At 39.1% G+C, this 24,931-nt stretch overlaps 1 protein-coding gene across 4 annotated transcripts in view; it reads right to left on the bottom strand.

Moving 5' to 3' along the window:
- Nucleotides 1-3,658: 3,658 nt before the first annotated feature.
- The window catches only part of ATXN7 (ataxin 7), an 83,533-nt gene continuing 62,260 nt past the window's right edge, over nt 3,659-24,931 (bottom strand). For 3 of the 4 annotated variants that reach the window (XM_039378815.1, XM_027723018.2, XM_027723021.2), the window contains 8 exons: nt 11,792-12,044; nt 10,860-11,122; nt 9,995-10,077; nt 8,002-8,267; nt 7,393-7,591; nt 6,419-6,540; nt 5,184-6,135; nt 3,659-4,054 (listed from right to left, as the gene is read on the bottom strand). In XM_039378815.1, the coding sequence (XP_039234749.1) occupies nt 4,037-4,054; nt 5,184-6,135; nt 6,419-6,540; nt 7,393-7,591; nt 8,002-8,267; nt 9,995-10,077; nt 10,860-11,122; nt 11,792-12,044 (2,156 nt within the window). In that variant the 3' untranslated portion in view covers nt 3,659-4,036. The remainder of the gene's footprint in view (nt 4,055-5,183; nt 6,136-6,418; nt 6,541-7,392; nt 7,592-8,001; nt 8,268-9,994; nt 10,078-10,859; nt 11,123-11,791; nt 12,045-24,931) is intronic. The other variant, XM_027723022.2, reaches the window with a different exon arrangement.

Raw genomic sequence — 24,931 nt, 5'->3', positions numbered from 1 at the left:
GTATAAATTATTTTATTTACAGAAACTTGTTACAAAACAAATAGACTATATATTTATTTTTCTTTTAAATATCCAAAGTAATTTTTCTATCCCATGACATTTGTTCATGTACTATACAGCAGCCAACACAGAGTTCAGCTGATCAGATGCTCTTGATTATGTATACAAATTATCAAACTATTCACACATTTTACACAGGAGATTGCTTTTAGAACCAGGCTCAACACCGAGCAAGATGCTTCCAAGGCCTACATTCACATTGACATTATGTAGTGCTCATTTCAAAATTATCTTTAAAACGTAAAATATCTCGCACAAAAGGTAAAAATGATTATTTTCTGCTGAACAGTGAAACATTTAAGAATCTTTCTAAGCCCAATTCCCTCCTCCAGGACAGAATGAGTAAAAGACAAGAGAGAGATTCCTTGGCAAGAGAACTCTTACAGGAAGACAACTGCCTTAGAAATGCCATTTGGAAATCACATCTTTATTTTTTTCATGGTTTTAAGAGGTACTTACTTGGGGTTTTTTGTTTGTTTTGGAATAACAATAGTTTTGGACATTTTCTAAATTATTTAATTAATGAATACCACTCTCCCCCTTCCCAAAATGAGACAGTTAAATAAACTGCAGGTTAAAACCATATTTCATACCCTTGGCAATATTCCAAATATCAGTTACCAATGGGATTGTTCCAACACAAGGTATTCGAATTAAAAGATTTTACAAAAGTTACCAGCATCATTTGTTTTCTTTTGTCAACCCATCTCATTAATTTCAGAAATATATATATATGTATGTGTATATATATATATACATGCACACATACATACATATACACACACATATATATATAGGTGGAAAAAGCAAGCTCCAAAATTTCAACTGAACATTCAAGTCTTTTAAGGAGAAGCTGTCTAAACAGTCCAAGCTTAAAACTAGTTATATCAGGCACTTTCAGTTTTTTCCGTTAGTTTTAAACCACATGAGACCCACACGGATGCGCACGCACACACACGCACACGAACACTAAAAAAAAAAAAAAAAAAAAAAGAGAAGCAGTGTGTCACTTAACTAAATGGATCTTCTGGGAATCAGGCAACTGATAAGCAATGCCACATCGACCATTCCAGCTCCGATCCTGCGCTCGGGGCTCCCGGGGCAGGACCCGACCGCAGGACCCGGGAGATCCTTTGCGTGGATCCACTCCCAAGACAGGAAAAGGGACGCGGCTTTCACAAAACGGAGGCATCCCTTAACGTTGCAAAGTAGGCATGTTAACTATTGGCTTGGCAGTGAACCACTTCAAATTATAAAAAGGTATTTGCTTTTTCTTTTTTTTTAATTAATTAATAAATAAATACTAGATGATCTCAATTGTACCAAAACTGGATATAAGAAAAAAAGACCTGTGCAAAAATACATATTTAAATATGTACAATCAATTAACAAAATATGTCTTCTGAAATAGGGATACTTCAATATTTATAATAGAACAAGAAATTCCAAAATAAAGATACAAAAGTATGTTTTTTTTCTTGTATAATTCTTTGTTCATCATTGCAGCAATTTTTTAGGTTAAGAAAACTGCAGGAGTCATAACGAGAAGTTGGAAAGACTATAAAAACTGTATCTCTTAAATTAATACCAAAATCTGTCTAGAAACAACCCAGCCACTGCAAATTCAATTTTTGCAAGGAAAATTAATTTTAAGCTTCCTTAATTATTTACAGTAAGAACTATGTGACAATAAAAGCTTCAGGAACAATGTTCTGCTTATAACCAAGATCTAAAACATAATATTTAAGCAGGTCTGTAAGGGCAGACAGAATTTATGTTCTAACTCTTTGCTCCCAATGGCTCAAACCCACATGACACAGGTGGCTGCAGACACTGGCTCTGTACAGGAATTCACTTTTGACACGTCTGCCCGCTACCGAAGGAGCACGGATTTGCCATTTTGCTTTCAGATCAACAGAACCTTAAAAAACCAGGAGAGTTCGATCACAAACTCGCTACTGTCCAATCTTGCCAAATTTTTGTTTCCTTTACCTTTGTGTCTACCAAGAGTCAAATTGCACTTGTGACTGGCGCCGTCCTGAAGTGGAAGCTCTGCCCCAGGGACTTCATCGGAGCGTGGATTTCACTCCAAATGTGCAGGATTTAATACGCTTTGATTTCTCTTTGTGGCACGTTACTTTGGTTCCTTTTACATTAAACCAATTGCAGTTCTAACAATCCTTTCAACAGGGCATCCTATTAAATACAAATCCTTTTGTTCCTGAAAAGTTGTCTACTATTTTTTTTAAAAGTTTGCATAATAAGAGTCTCTAGTACATTGCTTTCTCAGTGTGATCTTTTGTATCAATTCAAAGCTAAAGTGTCTGCATAGAGGCTTCTTGTTGTTTTGCTGTATAACAATGATTTTGTAGGAAGTTCAGGTGAAACTGAAAGCATTGTTAGGTAAACAACTAAGCAACTGCTACTCAAGAGTGGCTTTGGATTCCCTGATGTACTTACTACTTGCCACCAGAATGGGGAGAAGGCTGGGCTACTTGAACAATTGGACAGGCTCAGATTGTCTCTTCTCAGCAATAGCTGGTGCCCCTTTAAGGCAGAAAAAAAAATTCTCCTTGGTTAGGAATTCGTTTTCCTTTGCTTTGCCCCCTTAATGAAACTTCAGTTAGTTTTGAGCCTTTACCTGATGTTTAAAAACTTAACAAAAACATCCAGAGGGGTCAAACCATAATACAATGAGCCCTTTAGCGGAATTCACTTTTGAGGTGTTCTGATGCAAGACAAAATATTTCATAAAAATTGGCTGGACTATATAAAACTGTGTAAAGCCCCCCGTGCTCGTAAAGCCTGGGTGGGCGTGGGATGACTGTGATGCACAAACCTGTGCTTCATAGGGAACTCTCCTGTCAAATTGGTGTTTATTCCAGAATTTTGACCAAAAAAATCTCACTGAGTGGTGGAAGGTATCTCATATCAACAATTTAGTTACACAAACAAGGCAGAAAGAAACTGAATTTTATGGTTTTTAGAAAATATTTAAATACTTTAAAAACTTAGTTTTAAAAGGGCTAATTTCATCAGCTGAAAGACAAATCCAGCCTAATTTCACCAATAAGTTATCTTCTTTAAAATAACAAAGGCCTATGGTATACAGTATAGGTCAATAAATACGTTCTTTGGGCATAGAGTTTTAGAGGTTATTTGCCTTTGTCTGTTTGATGTTTTTGGAATTTTTAAAGAACAAAATTACCTTTTCTTCCACAATCAAATCTTATTCAAAAGAATATAAAATAGGTTTTGTATCACACAAATACGATATTTTTATACTTGTTTTCTGAGCAATGGCCTCAAACAAGTTTTTTCTGGTTTTGTTGGGTTTGTTTTGTTTTAAACTCCTGATAGCTTCTTATCCCAAATTACCTGCAAAAGGCTGGGCAAAACAGACTAGTTTTTGAATTGTGCTATTTTTTTTTATATTCCATTAAAGGAACATTGCTATAAAAACACTAAAGCCATATTCCCTTCTTGAGGGCTTCTTTCCATTGTGCCTCACACATTTCTCCCCTTGTCGTGGGGTCCTCTCCATTGAGGGTGTCTGTCTGGTTAGCTATCACCTACAAAAGACACCATCAGTATAAAAATAAGTCCACAGTAACGTTTATTTCCCCCCAGAAAACATTCGTTTGCCCAGCCAAACTATGTCAAATAGTGGCAAGATGATGTACTCCTGTAAGGAAAATCTCACAGATTTGTAGCAAACAGTCCAGACCACTGTTAACACTGATAAGAGCAATTATGTGGCTGAACTTCATCCAGTGTCCATTTCTAGTATATTCGTTGCTACAGACATGGCTTCAGGGAAATTCCTTGTTTAAGTGACAGTCCAGTAGATTTCCACACCTGAGGACCATGGGAAGTTGGGAAAACTCAAGGCATCTTGGAGTCCAGAAATCCAGATGGAGGTTTTGCTTGTAGTGAAAACTGTCCAGTTCGTTTCTCACCGTGGTGCCTTCAGCTATCAGGGACGGGCCTTTGGCTTGGGAGCAAGAAAAGAGAGAGAAGGATGAGTGAGCCGGGCTGTTGGAGCAGAAGCTCTGAAAACACATTTCTGGGATAAAGAGAGTATATTTTGGGGAAAATCTCAGGCACAATGTGACACTGCTAACATGCGGTTGGCTTCTCCAAGACTTGACAATTCTCAACTAAAGCTCTTAAGAAGTTACAACGGTTTCAGGCACAATTTCCTTCCCTAATTCACTCAAATGATATTTCTAATTTATATTCCATAGTTGAGGTAGTAATGATTAGGTAAGTACAAAAATAAATTCAGCCATCTGAATTTTTTTTTTGTCACAGTAAACACAACGGTGAAAATCTTCCTCTGTGGCTGAAACTGAAAATTAAGAAACCACTCTGAAAAAGCTCTTACTGACCTCCTGGCCCTCCAGGTGCACAGACTTCAGGGTTTAAGCAGCAGAGGAAACAAAGTTTCTTGGGTTTTCAATCCTGAAGACACTACTTTTCCAGTGAGATTTGTTTAAAAAACAATAAAATCCCAAACTAATTTTTAAAATGGGATCTTAAAAACTCATGAGATCCATTTCCTTTATAGCATATCTGTTCACTTTACTGACTAAAAAGGTTTCTATCTTATTTATAACATTTAATCTTGTTATTACTAAGAAGTTAGTCAATGACACCTTGGGATAATAGGCTTATTTTATCACAGTATCACAGTTCTGTTATCGGCATCATTACGTTCCACTTTGTAGAATGTTTATTCCTGACACAGAAACAAGGAGTCAGGCTGAGGCACACAGCTCAGTTCCACGGCAGGCTGGAAAGATTTTTAAAATTATATTTTTAAAATACATGAATTTCATCTGAAAGCAATTCACAGGCAACATATAAGGAACTTGAAACACCACATTTAAGATTACTTTCATAAAATGTAGGTTGTTTTTTTTTTTACAGTGTTAATAAAAACTTGTGTGAATGTACTATAAAAACACTCAAAATGAGTAGTGGACAAATATGAGAAGTATCTTTCACTTGAACAGGACCTGGAATTGGCTACATAATAATTAAGAGAACACATGTAATATAAGCACATGAATAATCATATGATTGTTCATGCTGGCTTAGTTTGAGGCAAAATTTCCTACCTGATGAAAAAGAGAATTGTTCATCAGTCCTTGCGTCCCTGGGATTGCACCAGTGTGTTTTGCATGAACATTGTTCACTGATGTCAATTTGGCAACTTTGTTTGATTTGCTGCTGCTGCTGTTGATGCTGCTTGAACCAGGTGAGCACTTTCTTTTCTTTCCTATTAATTTGTCAAGGGAAGTATGTGAATGTGAAAAACTGCTGTGTGAATTTACAGTCAGCTCACTGGACTGATGAACAAAGGGCCCTAAGGAGAGCGTGGAGTCGCTGCTGTTCATCATCACACTCATTCTCTTTATGGATTCTGCAGGGCTCCCGGTCGGAGGACCCCTCCCTGATTGGTCATGTTTGAGGCTAACAGAGTTAGCTTTGCTAGTCATACAGTTGAGGCCAACACTGTGGGATGAAGCTGTCACCGACGGATGATAGGAGGTCCCAGAGTTTCCAGAGTTCACCACACAGTTTTTTCTGAAGGACTCTGTGGAATGAGAAGGTGCGAGCAGTGCGGAACTGTTTTTACGCTTCTTTCCTGAGCCGCCGCTGCTACTGACGCTGCCGGTGCTGTTACAGGTGCCACTGCCAGCAGAAGATTCCTTAGGTTTAAAAGATTTGCTGGATTTCATTTTCTGAGGTTTGCTGGGCATAGGTGAAGGTACAGAGGAAAGCACTGTAGGTGTTGAAGGGGATGAAGACACTTGTCTCGATTGCATACTGCAGACAGGATCCACTGCCCCCAAAGCAGCAGGATTGGCATTTAGTGTTGTTCCGTGGGATGGTACCGATTTATTATTCAGAGACACACAGGAAGGAGATACCAACGCTGGCGATGACATAACCGTGGTGGGTAAGAGGAAACCTGCTGCATTGACACCGTGCTGGGAAGCAGGCATCGAGTTTGTCCGATGTGGAGCACGGACTGATGCTGTGGTACTGGATGCTGGAGGAATTTTCCTGCAGGTGAACAGAAAGACACAAATAAAACCCCACGTAACCACCACTCTTCAGACTAGTACCCAGTCTAACAATGCTACATTAAAATGATTGTTTCTTGAGGTTGATTAATGCCACTGAAATATTTCATGAAATTGAGTTAATTGTTGCAAAAAACAAAGCACAGGCCATCAACCTTCGTTCTGATTAATCTGAACACAAGATTACTATTCTTTAACTAGAATCACAGGTTCCATGTACTTTTACAAATACCAAGAATAAGAACTCTTTCACTTCTACTCACTTCCACATTTGTGAATTAAGATGCTTCTCCAACATGAAGTCAAGTGCACATCGAATATGGTTCCACCGCTTGTCAAACACGTAATAACCTCTTCCAATTTGCTGACTACCAAATGTGCAAAACTGAAAAGACAGATTTTCATTGGTGTTTTCTACTTCCAGTAACAACTCTCTAAATAACAAAGCACTGGTTTATAAACAAATATTGCTAAATAATACGCTTTCTGATGTTTAAATAAAGGATAAAAAATGTAAATTGGAATTTTTATTTCTATGGTATAACAACTATTTTCATTTTTGGCCTTGGTGTATTGGTATCTTTCTCTTCCTATCTGATACTCCCATACTTATGACTAAAAGCAAAAGTCAAATTTGAATCCCTTTGACTAAACAGAGAAATACAGCAGTGTGTGTTTGAGTGTATGTATAAAAAATTATAAATATATATATATGTAACATCTACTTCTGCTTGTAGTCTGTTTTTAAAAAAAAGGAGATAATTTGACATACAGTCTAGGCAATAAATTTGCTTTTAGTTAGACTAACTAGCTTTTGTCAAGATTTAAATATGAAACACTTTACTGCCACCTTTAATGTGATGTTGATACCTTGAGTAAAAAATGTGTGTGGGTGTAGAGGGGAAGTCCAATAACAAAATCTCACCGAAAAGACACTGTTTACATGTCCTTATTCCAAACCCACAGTCCTTTAGAGCAGTTACCAATTTCATCTTTAGTATTTTGGCATTTTAGTTTCTTTTGGATTGGGAAAATGAGCTATGAACACATTTTTTTTGGTATGTTTATTTTGCAACTAGTTAAACCTTCACCGCCTACTAGGCCACAAAATTTTCTCAAAATATAGAAAGAAAAAATAAAATCACATACTCCACAGAAGACCACCCTTAAAACCCCCAAGTAATTTGTTTACAAGTTTAGAGCCAGGGAGAGACTGAGGTTAACTTTTAAAACGTACAGCGGCTGGTTGAGGATGATGACCTGAATAATGACAATCCAGTTTTTCAACAGGCTCTTCTTTTTCATCACATTCTCCCTCATCACTGGATAACCGAGATGCTGGCTCAGCTGCAGGCAAGGGAGGGTGAGGGGACTCGTGGACAGAAGGAGACTCGCTGGGGGCATTTCCACTGTGCTGGGCTGGACAGCCTGGAGGCCTGGGCAAGGCAAGCAGTAACCAGGTGTTATTGAACCAAGTCTAGTCAAAAATTCCACCCTTTAAGTGCTTACTATTAGTGACAGAAGGAAATCTACACTAACAGATTCCTGGTGTTGTCCATAGTCTCGGAACACACCCACTGAGCAGAAGGACATGGGGTATGGTGGCACTCCTGGAAAAGTAGCATTGCCCAATTGTTGCTGAACTGCTCTTATTGATACAAGTCAGCTTTTACTGCTTCAAACACCAAACCCTCCTCACCCGGAGTTACACTCAGCAAGTAATTGCTAATTGCACACAGTCCTCAGGCCTAGAGCAAACACACTGCCCCGTCCAACAGATCCCTATCGCACCCTCAAAAGCTCCCACTATTAATTTCATACCACTGGATCCGCAGATTTTCCTTACCTTGGAAGACTGGGGGGGTGAGGTTTGGGTTTATTAGGTAATAAAGGCTTTGATTCTGTAAGAGTAACTCCATGAGAATTTTGGTGCAGCTCCTGGGAAGTTTTAGTAGGTGAGGGATGTGGTTCCCTGAGAGGGGGCATCTGCTGATGATGATCCGAATGTCGAAGAAGTTCCTTTTCCCTGGTTTTGCTTTTGTGCTCAGCTAATAACACATCAAATCGTTTTCTTCGACCCTGTACAGCCCTCCGCTGGGTTAAGGAATGTGTCTGCAGAACCATGAATAAATCATTAATCCCAGGCTATTACATTTGTCGAAGTCAAACACTCAAAACACGCCTCTACAGCTCTAAAACAGAGAAAATCATCATACTCCTGGTTTAGTAAACAAATGTAAATGTGGCTTAGAAAACAAACTTAAAATGGCTTGGGGGATGATTATATCCCTGTCTGATACAAAGTCACAAAAACAGTAATTCAGTAAAAGGCTTCTTTCAAATTTTATTTTGAAACGTGAACTGCCAAGTTTTTTATAAGGTTAACACTAGAACTGAAAATCTTTTTTTACATTGATATCTCAATTGCCAACTCCTGCAAAACTAAAAAGAGATAATATTTACTTTAACTTATGAAAATATTCAACACATCAACGTTTAAAATAAGACTTAATGGGAAACTTGAAAAATATTTATAAAAATACTTTGCTGCCTACTATACACTAACATATTCCTTGAAAACTAACATAATCAAATAGATATTAAGGAATGCAAAACATCCAGCAGAATCCAGAGTCAGACAGGACTCAAAGTTCTTTGAGTGTCCTGAACATTACACACAGTAAGATGCGTATGTGCATAAATGGCACAAATTCTAAGTAAGGTGAAATAGATGGAAGTTATTTTTCTGAATTGTTAAAGTCACACAGAATACTTTTTTTAATATGGCACCAAGGCTTTGATTTGGTTCATTTTAGTAGGCAAAAGTTATCACATAATTCAGACACAAATAGCAATTCCAAAAATATTTTATCAGTAGATATAAGTAATTTCTAAGAAATGTTTTTTCTTTCTTTCTCTTTTTCACTTTTTATTTGCATTTTTCTCTTGTAAAATCTTTCAGCTTTTCCCCTCTTAGCAAAACAATTTCCTCCCCTCTGTAATTCCAAAAGGGCAATGTGTTCAAGTTCAGTTCCTCTGGGTCATTAGTGCCAGCTTCATTTACCTTTGTTCTGTAGGTGGTTTATTTACCAGATGCTTCCCAAACTGACAGGTTAAGCTGCTTTGCAGGAAAGCAGCAAAATATTGCACAGTTCCAGGGAATCTGGATTTTTGCTTCCTAGGGACCAAGTGATACCCCTCTGTCCCACAAGATTTTGGAGCCAGAGGAGACATTTTGTCTGACTGAAAGTTTTTATGGATTGTTTAATTTAGAGTTTGACCTCTAGGCATGCTCCATGGCTTTTTGTAGGAGCCTCATTTCCGAGCTGGCTGTGGCTGTACATCCAGCAGCATTAACATTTACACAAATACCTCCCAAGTACCTGCTGCAGACTCTGCTGGGGGGAGGGAAGGGGGTGTGAGAGTGGGAGAGCTTGAATTATTTAAATCCTGCATAAACGAATAATATTTTTAATGCTTATGAGGAATTTTAAAATTCATGATCTACAACCCAAAGGTTACCCCCAAACAGAGGAATGTGTTGGTCCCCTGCTACCCACATGTGGAGTAGCATAGACTGTCCCATGTCAGCATCCACATTTAAAGGGTTTATACAAAAATACAATTCCCCAGGTTACTCTAAGAAACATGTTTTTGAATAAATAATTAACTGAACTTCAAAAACAATTCCTTCTTTTTCTGGACAACATGTTTTGAGAGGTACCATTTAAAGTGGTAATTACTGACAGCAGAAATTTGTAGTTTTCCATTTTCTATCATATTCCTCAGGAATTTGAATTAAAACTCCAGATAATCTTATTCTGATTCTGATATCCTACCTTGCATGTTAAAGACCTAGTACAAGGTTTCCTGGTTTCCACATCAATGACACCACAGTATATATCAGGATCAAATTCTCTCTCTGTCAGAGATACACAAAAGTGAAAAGTTATCAAAAGACATTTAGAAATACTAACAACATTTAGCTACATTATAAAAATTAACCATATTGGAAACTCTCAAATAAAACATAGGCAAATGTACAAATAAAAATGCACAATAAAACTGTACAAATGAAATTTTCTACACTCTCAGCAAATTTATGGTGTGCTGAAATACAGATCTCTGGGCTACAAAGAGAATGGAGACATTTACACCTGTAAGTGACCCCAAAGGAGGAGCTGATTCTGCCTGTTAGGAGAAGAGGTCACCATCATTATGGATTGTGACCAAAAAAAAAAAAAAAAAAGTTTTTTGGTTGTTGGTTTTGGTGTCAACAACTTTTCTGTCATTCTACTAACACTCAAAATAATTGTGTTTAAAAATTGTAAAGAGCAGACGGGTTTCCATTTTTGAGTTTAAAAGGTGCTAGTTTTTCTATTTTCCATGTACATTTGAATCTTCCATATAGAAAGAAGGAAACTAAAATCTTTAAAGACAGTAGAAGAGCAAAATTTTAAAACTGTTGGGACTGACAGGCCTTTAAGATCTGTACAGTTTCCGAAAGCAAAAGCCACATTTCAAGGTGTTTGCATCATTTAAGTGTATGTCAAATTATACATTTAAATTGTAACATAAAAAAAACTTATTACAAGTTAAAGTATCACAAAAGTGTTTAATTTGCTCCTGAAACTTATTTCTATATGTATTTCTATAGATGCATTACTAAGAGGAATATAGCAAATAATAATTAAAAACAATTACCTGACAATCTTTTATGTAAAAATTTCCTATTATTTGTATTTTCTTCAGGTTTCTTTTCCAAAAATGGAGGCACAGAGAGAAGACCTTTACCATTCAGTATCTGTCCAGGGGAAGGCAAGGGTGGCTTTGGTATTGAGGGACAATTAAGGCCAGTCTTTATTGAGGAACTCACAGTAGTAGAACAAGTTGGACCAACAGCAGCTTTCAGTTGGGCACCATCTATCTTTGGATGAATCTTTTCCACTTTGACAGATGGAGTCATACTATTTATGAAAAACAAAGGGAAGAAAATTGAAAAAAGTAGTTAAAATATGTTATTGCTCAATAATACTCTGATCTATTCCCAATGCAAATGTAGACCTTCCTCCTTTACTCGTCATTTTCTTATTATCTTTTTTATTTTCATATTTTTTACGATATCCATAATGTTTTCTGTCCTCTTTTCCCTCATTTCCCTGTAAGTATTTCAGAGTGTCCTCAGGGACTTCAGAAACCATTATTTGGATTCAAAAGACAGAGTATCACCAAAGCAACTGGAATGGACTGTTATGTCCAGTGAGAAAAGCCCTGTTCTGTGACATTAAATTATATCAGCAGTGCTGTGATCTCACATGTGCAGGTCAAAAATCACCTGAATCAGAGCTAAAACTCCCTTATGATCAAAGTATGCAGACTGAATCAAAGAATTAAGAGCCCCTAGTGAAATGACCTTCATTCATGGTGATTTAAGATGCACCTTTGCAAGAGATCTTGTTCAACACAGTCATGAGCATTATCTATAATCTTTGACTAGGCTGCTGGAAAAGATCTGGAGGAGTTTGAAGTGATTATCTCTTAAACCAAAACCCATCTGAAACAAAAGGAAACTCTACTGATAGAGCAGTGCTTATGCAAGTAGTAATATTTAATTCTTTGTCAAAATGCATACTCACATTTTATCATGGGGGACTTTGCTGTGCTGTACCGAATGCATTAACCTGTTGTTTCCACTGATCTGCAGCTTGTCTTTGGGTGATTTCAACAACTTGGAATTTGATGATGGTGCACTAGTACCTCCACTGGATGAACGATTGCTCCCACTTCCACTGCTACCTTTGTTTTTTGAAGGGAAAGATGAAATGAGGGAAAATACTGAAGAGGAGGGAGGAGTCAAAGGCGGCTTGCTGGAGGAGCTGTGTCTTCTTTCTGAAAAGGAGTGAAAAAAAGGGGGTTTTAAGCTCCCATACAGAGACAATTCTTAAATACTTCATGTTGTCATTTGCTACATTAACATTTTTGCTTTATTGGCTTGGGAGGTCCCCTGCCACACACAGAGCACAGAGGATTCAAGCCCTCACTGTAATCCATGAGGTTCCACTCAATGCTGGTCTCCAGCGGGTTATGGGAGTCTCCTCAAACTTTAGGAGCTACATTCCTCAGGCACTAAAGCTTAGCTCTCTCTCAATCTTAAAGAAAAAGCAAGTGAGAATTAGCCCTGGACCTCAGACACACAAAGCCAAGAGACCCCTATACTCAGGTCCAGCAAGCTTACATACGGTATTTCCTCAAAGGTTAGGAATAATTTGTCAGTATGTTTACTAATGGTCAAAATTATCTTAGATCCAACATTTTCACTTTTACTTCATGATAACCCTTTGGCATGGTCTACTAGACCTTCAGCATGGAACACTCCTGAGAATAGCAAGTCAACCATTGTTTTCTGGGGTATTGTGGTTTTTTGTTTGGTTGGTTTTTTTCCCCCGCTTGTTGTTTCTATTTAGCAACAACATTTAAAGCAGCAACAGTTTGGTTTCTACAAAACCAAAAATCTAAGCATTTGAATTGAGTGGTCATATTCCATCATTGAATGTGTTATTTAATTAACAGCAAACCATGAACATTTCTACATTATTAGCACCATTTCAGCTAAAATAGTGTATATTGTAAAGGTAGTTCTTTAGAACAAGGAATTCTCAAAACACCTGGTAGCTTCAGGGAGCACCCAGCTCTGCCTACACACAGACATGCTAATTGACTGTTTGCTCGGTTGATACTTGGACACCTGTGATTCCTCAATGATCTCTGTAATCAACACCTGCTTAAGAGACTCCTCTGGCAATCAAGTATATGCAAACCACAGATCTAAGAGAAATGAGAAAGAGGTCTATCAGAGGAGTGGAAAGGCAGCAGTAACACCTCTTTCTCAGCCAAGTACTGCTATAGGTGCCCAAATCCACCACCGATCAATCCCAGGATCAGCTTACAGATTTTGACTTGAGTGAACTGTGAAAGCAGCAGGCTACTCATGAACTTACAACTACAGCCAAGAGTGAAACCCAACTCCAGCGCGACCTGTGCAGAAGTCTGTAACGCTCTGGGCAAGGTAAATTAGTATATCTGTGTTCTGCTTATATGACCCATTTCCCCCCAGTCTTATATACAGCACTGACATGTCACTCTGATGACGACCAACCAGGACTCCACAGGTAGCTGGAAGCCACCAAACAAGACAGCACCAACTCTGCACCAATGTCATCGGGCAAGCAAGAGCCAGAGGGGAAAAGTCAAGCCACTCCAGCAGTGCAAGAGGAAGACACAGGAGTCTGACACCTGGCAAGCCATTTTTTTACAGAAGTGGGGAAGTAGCATTTGAAATTATGTTCATTAGCTCAGGAAAAAAAAAAGAAAGAACACAAAGCCTTGACTCCAGTCAAGAAACGATCTCTGAGACTGAACCAACTCCTATGTGTTCCTCTGTTTAACTGCAAAATGGGTGCAAAACCACTTAATGAACCTTCAGCAAAACAGTCATAACTTCTGAATGAGTATTTACCAAAAAGTGGAGAGGTCAGGCGTGAAGTGCCCAACACCCAACAAATGCAGTAACTTATCACCCATCTCAAGGATCAATTGCCTTAAAAAGGTAGTGTTTAGAACGAGTAGTTATCTGTGATGTTCAAAATCATCCACTTAAGTTTTTTAGAACCAGCTGCCACTGAAGAGTCTGTAAATGAAGTATTTTAGCATATTCATGTTCTAGTAAATGCCTGTGCTTCTAACATGACACACTGCTTATTGCCAAATGGCTTTTTATAGCAATGGCAAGAATCCCTGAGCAGCTCTGATAAGCTACTATTTGAGGGCCATTAGTTCAGCGATGCTACACCCTGAGAGATTACTCTGTGAGATAATGAGAAAAATTGCTCAATACTCTTCCACCTTCTGTATATTTAGAAAATTCAAAATCCAAGTGCTTATCACAGCTACAAATAATCTAGTAAGTCAGTGGATGACTAATGCAATCTTTGGGAGAGTTTGTTATGATGACTTTTGCTTTTTGAAGGAAGAGAGGGTGTTACTTCCTTGAAAAACACTGGCAGATGAAACGAAAAAGGGACTAGAATAAGACTAAGAACCTCCTTGCATCCAATCATGAGGAATAAACCAGACAAAATAGTAATCTCAGCTATTGATCTGAATTATAGGAACACTTCTCTTCTGGCAACTTTAACTGGCACTGTTCTGGCACCAAATTGAAACGTTACTGAGTGTTAATTGCATAAATGTTTCATAGCACCAGGCTCAAACAAGTGAGTTTGAGATAAATAGAAAGTGTTTTAAACTGGTAATGATAAAAAAATTACCTAAGAGAACTAAGCCTAATGGCTGATCACACACCAATATTACAGTGTACCTGTCAGAGAGATTTCCATACACAGAGACACACCCACAGAAAAAAAAAAACCCAGATGAACTTTTTCTAGAAGTCTGGAATCATTTCTGAAAGAGATATTGTAACATCGCAAGGCTGTGAAATCTTCACTTGCCCCTTCTGTGGATAACCACAGCTTGTGTAGTCTAGAAGAATGTTCAGCTCATTTTTCATAACCTGCCTAGACCTGATTTTTGGTTGACTTACGTACGAGTTGAGGTAGGGCTGCTACTAGAATTTGCTTGTATATAATGATTCAGTTGTTTTATAATATTCACGTTTTTAAGTGAAATCTCCTTAAGTTCTCTTTTGTAAATCATGTGAAGAGCACCGATGTCTCATCTTATTAGAGAAAACTAATATTATTTTTGAAACTAGATATGGGTTAAGCATGGCATACTTCAGCTAACGAATAGATTTACTGACAGATTGACATAGTCTTTTAATGGAAAAATTACTACACAAAATGCCACTGAATAATCAAGACCACCATGCTTATTATGGTAAGCATATTATAATAATAAATTCTACTAATCTTGCCAATCTAATAAAGTTCCCATTTGTCATTAACTCTGACTCAGCCTGAAAACATTTAAAAATATAACTATCTCCAGGTGTTCAGTTTTCAAATTTCAAAAGCTGGCACTCACATCAGTTCCCTTCACATCACTTTTGAGAGAAAAACAACTTTTTATGTCATGATTGCTTATACAACACATCAAAGTGATATTTCCAATACTGCACCTGTGTATCAACTCTAAAATTTGGGGGAAGGAATTTTTTATGTTCGGATTTTTCTGTTGGGTTTTCTGTTTGTTTGTTTGTTTTGTTTTTTAAATGTCAGAAAGATGTAAGTTTTGGCTTTGGATGAAGAACTGGAAAGTCTTCCTTGATCCCACAGCACTGGGAAGGATCTGACCTAAAATGAAAGCTGCGTTCAACATTAAATTTTAACAGATAAACTCCTCCCTAAATATCTTTGCATTTATATAACATCTTTGTGACCCTAAGGAAAAGGGCTGGACAGAGAGTTAGAAATCTGTGAAAAGAGATGGCATCCCAAAGGAATGTCTCTGCTCAGAGACCAGGATAACTGTTAACTATCAAGTTGGAAAAATACAGCATCTCTGCGCCATAGTTCAGCAAGAATTATATAACATAATGCCAAAGGACATAGGACTTCCTCATAAAATGGATATTGATAATAGAAATCTCTTAAAGAGCATTAAAAAAAACTAAACAGCTCACTTGGTCCTTAGTCTGGCTGCCAATTTTTTGGGTTTAAAAAAACCCTATTTTCCTTTGTGTATTTCCTACTAAACACGTACTCTGACAAAACTGCCAAAAAGTAACATGGAATGAGAAGACAAAAAAGGACAGGCTTCTCATCATGTTTGGCTACTGCTTCTTATTCTTCCATCTCTGAGTAACCACTTGGACTTGTCGTGATATGTAACTTATTGCTATACTAAAATAAGATTTCCTTTCATAGAAAAAAATATACAATTTTTTGTAAAATGCCACTTTCTTTGCTGTATGCTTAAGAAAAAAATCATTAAGAAAAAAAATTTAGAGCAACAACACTCTTAAAAATTTTTCAAAACATTCCTCCCAGGTCTATGCTTTTTTCCAAAATCTAGGAAGTGCTCTGTGCTCTTCATTCTCTCTGGGCATCAACTGATAGTTTTGGGCAGCAGATACAAGATGTAGAGATCGAATTTCATAAATGCATTTTTTTTTATACCGACTCCTTACGTAAGTACTGGGCAAAAAGTCAAACTGACCTGTGTCAGCACTAGAGGAGCCAGTGGTACAAATGAAGCACAACCGGGCAAACACACAAGTTTAGTTCAGTCAAACATGTTGTAACTTCAGTCAAATTTCAGTAGTTTTAACACAGGTTAAAAATATCATGTAGATTAGGTGTAAGAGTATATCGCTCAGGCTATAGGATTAGATGGTGTATATTGAAACAAAGAATAGAACCACCTTTATGCTTAAGTAATTATTATTTCATATATCTGTCTCATCTAAAACATAAGCATGACAACAGTGAAAATTAAAACAAACTTGTCCTTTTCTCCATCATACTGAGCTAATGTGTGACTTGTCATTTGAGAAATTATGTAATACAGCCACACTAAAACAAACATCTTTTACCTGAGGATAAAATTTATTTTCTGTCAGTAAGAGTATGACATTTCTAGAGTAACTGCGGAGAGCTAATTGACTTGATCTTCTCATTTCCCCAGGAAGATGAGATCTATGACATGACAGCAGAGCACAGACGGACACTGCTGTAGAAGGGCACCTCACCATCACTCCAGATTTTACTCTGCAAGCAACTAAAATCTCTTTTCCGACTCTAACCCAAGTGGGGCTCTGATCCACCATCACTCTGATCTCACTGTGGCAAAGAAAAAAAGAAGAAAAACTAGATCCACGAGGATTTTGCAGGAAAAACTGGGAGCTAAAACAATCACAGGCATAGCAGGCAAATTACCGTCCCTCGGATGCCACCCTGGCAGTGTGCAGCTGCTTGGGAGCAATTGCCTGTGCGGGATCTTGATCTGCTGCTCACTCACTTATTGCTGCTTTATTATCCCCCTCTAATCACGGGACCTAGATACCAAGGATTCTGCCTTAATCTCCCACTGATGTCCCTTTAATCATCCCATCAGTTCTGTGTGCACTGTAAGGCAGGATGAGGTCACTCCATCTTCAGTTGGGTGGGTTTGACCTCACGCTCTCAGCTGAACAGAGAGCAGCTGAACAAAGTCATCTTCACTTCAGCAAGAAAGTTACAGAACAGATTATTGATGGAGTCCAAGCGACCAGTATGACAAACTGCCAAGGCTTGATGGACACCAGTACAATCTGTCATCTCCCTAGAGATGCTTTTCATAAAAAACCATTGCTTTGCAACTGGCAGCTGATATTATTGCTTATCATTCAGTTGGCAAAACCACAAGGAGAATCTGACTGATAGAATCTGTATGCTTGTGGCACTCCATTCACCAAAAAATTATGCTTTAGCAGGAGAGAAAAACAAAGGAAGTATGTAATTTATATGGTAGGATACCAAATACAAGTCAGGGCAGCACATACGTAAGCATTACATTGCTTTATGTATTCACATCACTTACCACAATGGTTTTCCATATCTTGATCAGAGTTCTTTAATATTATAAATAAATAGTAATAGGTATAAACTATTTCTCTAAGAAACAGGTTTATATAATATTTTTTATAAAAAGACTATGACCAAGCAATACTGATGCAACTTCGTATCTTGTACTTCCTCACTTGAAAAATATTCAGTGTAATACGTAAGTTTATAATTTTTCTAGATATTTACTTCAGAGAACTGAAATCCACTCACAAGCAATCACTGTGCAAAATACACTAGATAAAGGTATGTGAAATTATATGTAAGCAGGGTCAGTTTTGTTGCTGCTGTTGAAGAAAACAGAGGGAGAAACGGAAAAAGATCGTTCTCACTGGTAAGATTCTGGATGTCAACCTCTGTACTTTAAAATAATATTTAAAAAAAGAAGAAATCCTGTAACTATAATTTAGGGTATTTAAATTATGCTTTTTATGGTACAACTACAGCATGGCCAGGATGGGGCTGTAATTCTCTGGTAGCACAACACTAACTGGGCAGGAATGCCATCTCCTCTGTAACTGCTGCAGAACGGCCCCAAACCCAGCACACCTCCCCTGCTCTCCAAGATTGCAATGATGGAAAGGAGAATGAGATTGCAAACACAGTTATTAAGAACACAGCAATAAATAGCAACACTAAAATGCATTTAAATAAATAACCATCAAGTACATCCCTTCCCCCACTGCTGCCTCTCCACAACTCTGTTCATTACTAAAGCTAGTTTTTTCCATTTTTCCCTATTTATTACTAATCCTTTCAAAACCCTTTGCATTCAGCACGCACGAGTAGTTCTGTAATCAATTTCCACAGGATTTAGAATTCCTCCTTAAAATACACAGGGTTTTCCCAAGAGATGTAAAATAACCTTTCAAGCAACAACTCATACATAGTGCCATCCCAACCCTGCAGACAGACAAGGGTTCTGCTGTGTTGTGCAGCAGCAAACTGGAATTAGGGATACTCCCATCAGGTTTGTTTCAGCTATTCAGAGCCCCATGAGACCAGTAAAACTCTCAAGAGCAATGTGGAAAAAGCCACAGAGGCAGGATATTAAATTATTCATGGAGCAGAACCACAGGCAAAAAATGGAGCCAGGGAGACCCACTGCTGGAATGTCCCCCTTCATGACCCAGATAAGGATGCTTTTCCCATCCTTCCCCATCCTCCTCTCTGCTCAGGTAAAGCCAAATGCAAGGGCTTTAACATCTCACAAAGACTCTGGCACAACATCCAAGCTCAAACTTCTGTTACACTTCCCCAGTGAACTTGCCAGAAGGCGGGGAAACAACAGATTTCTCACCAGGGAACTGGCCCCGGCCCTTGTGCTCAGTAACTGTCTTGTAAATCTGTCAAGCACTGAAATATAAATATTGCAAAGTTATTATGGAAGGACAGTAGAGTGTCTTAGATGGTAATCGGGCCATGGAGAGATTATAACATCCACATTACGAGCACTAATCTCTGTGTAGCCTGTTGATGACATGACAATACCTGCACTGCCTGATTAAAGGGCAGGTATTGAATAAACTGTTCTTTTGCTATTAAAAAAAAATAAACTGTTGTTTGAAATAAATTTCAGAAAAGGCACAGAGGTAATAAACAAAAGCATCAGAGAGGGGTAACCAGCACAGATCAGCAGCATCTCCAGATGCAGAATGGGTCAGCTTCCTCAAAAACATAGCTCGAAAACTGTTGTCTTGCATGTTTACCCTGAATGACATTAACAAAAAGCTTCAGTTTTTCAAAACAAGCCTATAGCAAATTCAAAAGTTCAATAAGAAGTTGAGTAAACAAAAGTTTAATAAAGAACGGTGTGTTGGAAGACGAAAATAAAGAATTAAGGGAAGAACCATCACCTAACTTCTGCTTTTCTCTCTCTCTGCCCATTCTCTACCCAGAAATCAGGTTTACACCTTTATCACCATGTTCTTCCATTTCAGCATCAACAGTGCTCCTTACAAGAACTTATCACATAGTTTAATATTGTGTCATGAATTCAGATGAGCTCACCTATCCAAATGCCTGCCTGACTTTCATCTTGCTAATGCTTTCATTCCCCTGTAGGCATTTCTTTACATGTAGCAAACTTTAACTGTTGCATGCTGACTGTCAGACAAAAATTGTTGCATGTTGACTCTGCTACAAAAAAAAAGAAGCTGACAATGAAAACTTGCTTAAAGGCTGTTAGTGAACCACAATACAAAGGGGGTTACAGGCTAACTGATAAAGTTCTGGAGATGGGTGTAAAAGAAAGGCCTTGAAATGGAAAGCTCTCCATACAAAAGAGAGCTCCACAAAAAAAAAGATCAAGAAGAGGGAACTGACTTTGTTTTGAGCAGGGAAATAAGAGGATATACACAAAAATAGCAGTGTCAGCCAAGGTAATCACATTCTTTGATTTCGTCTTTAAGAAACCACAGAATAAAAAGACACCGAGCACAATTATTTTTCTTTTGTACTGCATGTCTAGTGGCATCCTCTGCCACAGGATACGAGAGCTTTGGAAGATTAAAAAATAAAATATAACCATGTGCATGGCTATTTGAACCAGTCAACTACAAAGCCACTCCTCTCCCCGAGGTGTTCCTGCTCACCATGAGGAAACACTGGCTGATGGAACTGAGGAGGAAGCTCCTGTCACCCTCTCTGATGTCACCTGTCTCTCACCCCTCCCTGTACACCAACCACACACACCTTATGGATGTGACAACTCATGTGCTTCCCTACTGCAAATGGGACAAAAGCATTACCTGTGGGCGGTGCCCAATGGCAGGAAAAACCCCTGGAGAAATGAGAAGAGAATGAGGGATCCGGGCTGGGGTCCTGCCTGCAGAGCTGACACACTCCATTTTCTGTTCTGAGGTTTTGGACACAAAATTCGTAACTTTTTCAGGATGGAAAAGGAAGATGGGAAGCAAACCCATGGTAAGATTAATTGCAGTATTTTTCAAATTTCCAAAATTTGAAATCTCTTGGAACATAAACACTCAATTTGCAACATCAATGGCAAACAAATAACTTGGTTTCTTCTTTTAAGTTAAGTCAGATCCTTAATTATTTTACCCTAACTTAAAACTTTCAGGTATTAATACTTTTTCAAGTCTAAAAAAGGATCAATACAGCTTATTTCATTAACACTGGTCAATCACAATTGGCATAAAACAACTGTTTTCATGTTTAAAGACACTGACCACGTTAACTATACACTAATTAAAAATTTACTGCAGCATTAGCACAGCAAAGTCTCAGGAAAATCACTAACACAGCCAAACGAGGGCACGGACCTACTGAGCCTTCACAATAATGTCTTTCAAATTAAATATACCAGCCTTTTCACATTTCCCTTTGAAAGAATGGAGCAATGCTGTAATTAGGATGTGCTAACTCAAATGTTTGTGCAGTTTAACCTTTTAAATAAAAAACATGACTGCACTTGACACAGGCAGGCTGTGCCTGCATTTCCCATTTCCTCCGAAGCCAAGCACAGACCATCCTGCCCACAGCCAGCCATCCGCAGAGCTGTAACAGGAATGTGTTTGCCCTCTGATTTATAAATTACACGGATGAGCACACTCAGAAAAACAAGCTAAAATGAACACACTCTTAATAGTTTCTTTAATTAACACTTTGATTAACAGCTGTCAATGTATCTAAGGGGCTGACAGGACTGCAATCAGCTGTTTAAGCTTTGATTGCTATTTTCTCTCTTGCAGTCTCCCCATCTGAGCTGCGGTTTCAGAGCACTTTTAGGGGGGGGGTTCAAGTTTCTGCAGGGAAAAAGCCCAGAGCAGTGTCCAGGTACTCACACAGTTGGCCCTGCAGCTCTGGGGAGGTGCAGAGCAGAGCTCCTCAGGCTGTCCCTGTCCGTGGCCAGCTCGCTGCCCGCCTGCCTTTGGAGCTCTGCCAGGGCACTCCGGTGACATTTCAGAAGGGCTCACGGGGGCCGCTTGCAGCGCTTAATCCCTTGCTGTGGGATTATCCACGTCGTGGTGCAGCAGCTCCGCCGAGGCCCCGCAGGCAGTGCCACCGTCCATGTCGGGCCAACTCAGCACCGGGGCACGGGCTGGCCCCGGGCACCCTGCGGCAACCAGGTGCCCCCGGGCCACTGCCCAGCCTCAGGTTCCCCCACAAACCTGCTGCCGACGACGTGGCATTGGCACCGCTCAGACACAGCAGGGCGTCAGGCTGTGTGGATGCTCTGTGATTCCCACGGTGAGGTGCCAGGCCCGTGCCAGCAGCTCCGGGGTGATTCCTACAGCAAACGTGCTCATCACCCACCACCCCTCGTTGGCTTGGTTCCCATGCAGCTGCATCAGCCAGCCTGGGGGCACCCACCAGAGCTGCAGCTCCAGGGGCTGGCAATGGCCTGGGGGACACGGCTCCTGCCACCTCGGCAGAGCACCGTTGGACACTCCCAGGGCGCTTTTCCAGCAGCAAAAATTCAAACCAGTATTTACTGTCCCAAACTTCCAGATAGGTCTCCACATCCTAAATCTCCAGGCTCTGAGGTCTGACTGTCAAGCCCTGATTTCCACCCAAAGCCAGTGGATAGATAGTGAAATCTAAGTTTTACCAAATTATTATTTTCTGGACCATTTTCTAAATAATCACTTAAAAAATTACAGCGTATCTGCTGACAAAAGGAATAGGAAAAAACAGCTTGTGGCTTTTGCTCTTATTTTAAGTTACCATAAACAAAGCTGAAATTTCTGGTCTTTCCTCAATTATCAGATTAGGCATAATTCATTTTTAAAACCAAGCAACTCGCTTTTTCACTAAAATAAGAAGTTTGCCAAGAAGAGAGGCAGCCAGCTTGTACAAACACCTCTGTGTATTAGTATCAGTGTGTTAGCACATTACTTTCTTTTCACTAAGAAGGGTTAAACAGAAGGGAGCAGCATTTCAGCAGATTGGGTTTTGTTTGGGTTGTTTTTTTTTTCCCTTATTTAAAGAAACATGCAGCAACCTGGGGGCTACTGCTCCCATTAACAAGCTTAGAAATTAATACTAAATCCTAAAACACAAATACTAAATAGTAATGTTCCAATGTCTATGCACTCAGAATACGAGACAACAATGAGCTCCTCTGAGGTTCCAAATTTCAAGAAGTTGACAACTCATGTCACCTACTCATTAATTGTTAAGGACAACTCAGGAATACAAAGACATTTCCTTGGATTATGCTGTTTTTAAAACGCAACTCCTTCCATCGCTAAAATTAGTACCAGAGGCAGGAATGTTTTTGGAGTATTTGTTTCTATTGTACACTCTCCTACTTCACACCCGTAATTAAAACTGGGTAAGATTCCAACAGATTTTAGTGGTTCACAAAATTCTTGACTTAGAACTACTATATGGGGAACCAGCACTGATGTATTTGTCTTAAAAACTAGAATTCATCCTTCTTTAGCCTTTGATTTGGCCCGCTCTCATTTTAGGACCAAGAGGGTAAGTAAGTTCTATTTTGTTGCCTGTTCTACAAATAAACTGACCAAGATCAGCCAATTTAATTCCCACATGGAACAATACAGAAAGCTGTCTTCCTTCTGGGTAAGAGCAAGGACAAAGAACCCAACTGCTAAGAAACCCCAGCAGCTGGGCATCAAGGCAGGAGCTGGAATGGAAGGGAGAGGCATGACGGGACATTCACACGAGGAGAGGACGGCCACGGCCCACGGGAAGGCACACAATGGCAGAGAGAATGCAATGGGATTTTCTGCCTGCTTATGTTATAGCAGCAGCATATATGCCAACTGTCTCAATCTGTGCGTTTTTATTTACTATTTTCCAACGTCCAAAGGCCTCTGAGTAACATTATGCAGTAAATATTCATGGGGTTTCACCTTGAAACGGACTGTGCACGTGGCACAGCAAAATCACATGCTGCCAGTGTACTGTGACAAACGCAAAGGTAATTTTACTTAATGTAGGAAAAGCAACCCGTTATATAAGGCAATGAAATTAGGGAGTTCTTTTCCTGGTACGAAATACTGCAAGAGCTTTTAAGTTTTGTTTTCTATCAAAAATCCCCCAAAAAATCCCCAAAACACCAACGACGTTAGATTCAATATAAACACTTATGCCATCAATTAATACCTGAGTTCAGAGGCCTAAAATTAGCCCTGCAAGCTGTGATAATACATTGTGCAGATCCCTGCGCAAAGGAACATCCACCTGCGCACGCCGCTCGCTCCCAGGGAACGAGGCTGCAGTGAGGAGACTCCTGCTCTGACATCAGAAGGACAGTGCAGGCAGGGCAGGAGGGAGAGAAGCAGTTTGATATGAGTCACTGCAGAGAACCTAATTTTCAGGTCTTTGGTGTTGCACAATCACCCAAGAAAGACAACCCAAACTGTGTTGAAATTGCAAAAAAATTTCTTCCCTTGCAAGGGAATAAAGTTTGCTCCCTACTACATCAGATAATGTAAATAACAGCATCAACCCTTCCTTTCCATATTTCCTCACTGAACACACGTAACACAAAAAGATATTTATATCATTTGTGGTATTATCAGTATACAAACACATACAGTAGCTCTCTTGCATGAATGAGTACTGCAGAATTTAAGAAATGGAGAACAAACAAACAAGAAAAAAATGGGGGGAAAAAATAACACTACAACCTGAAGTATTGTGCACATTTAGCATTACCAGGAAAATTCTTTTTAAGATTGGCTAGAGAATTTTTAATCTTTTACTTACATTACATTTCTTGTCTGGTTTTATAAAAAGATATTAATGCAGCTCTACCACATCTCCTTCCACTTGTTTATATTTTAGTGTTCTGTATTTTGAAATTAGGCTAATTTTAAGAAAACTAAAGAGCTGGATTTGAGATGGTGCCCTCCCAGTCCCCTGCTGGGAGGTGTCCTAAAGATACTGGGGTTTATCATTAGCACTAAAATCAGCATTCAGACGGCAAAGGTAGGACCTCTCTCCGTGCTCTTTGCTGGCTGGTCATCATGTGCACACTCCAGCCCAGCTGTGCCACGTGCATGTCTTATTAAACTGGCAGGCAGAAAAAAAAAAAAAAGGCAAAACATGACATGAAACCTGAAGCTACGTCTGTGCACAGAGCGGGAGGTGCTACAATGGGAAAGTGATGGCAAAACACACAGGACAAAGCCACAGGCTTCGTTACCTCACTGCACATTAAAACTCGCTTATCCTTTCTCAAGATTCAGCCATCTCAGGCACCAATTTCACAACCAC

This window comes from Pipra filicauda, unplaced genomic scaffold, assembly GCF_003945595.2.
Source record: "Pipra filicauda isolate LSUMZ 115617 unplaced genomic scaffold, ASM394559v2 scaffold148_size1903560_pilon, whole genome shotgun sequence".
Taxonomy (NCBI): Eukaryota; Metazoa; Chordata; class Aves; order Passeriformes; family Pipridae; genus Pipra; species Pipra filicauda.
This window is presented reverse-complemented; position numbering and strand designations above follow the sequence as displayed.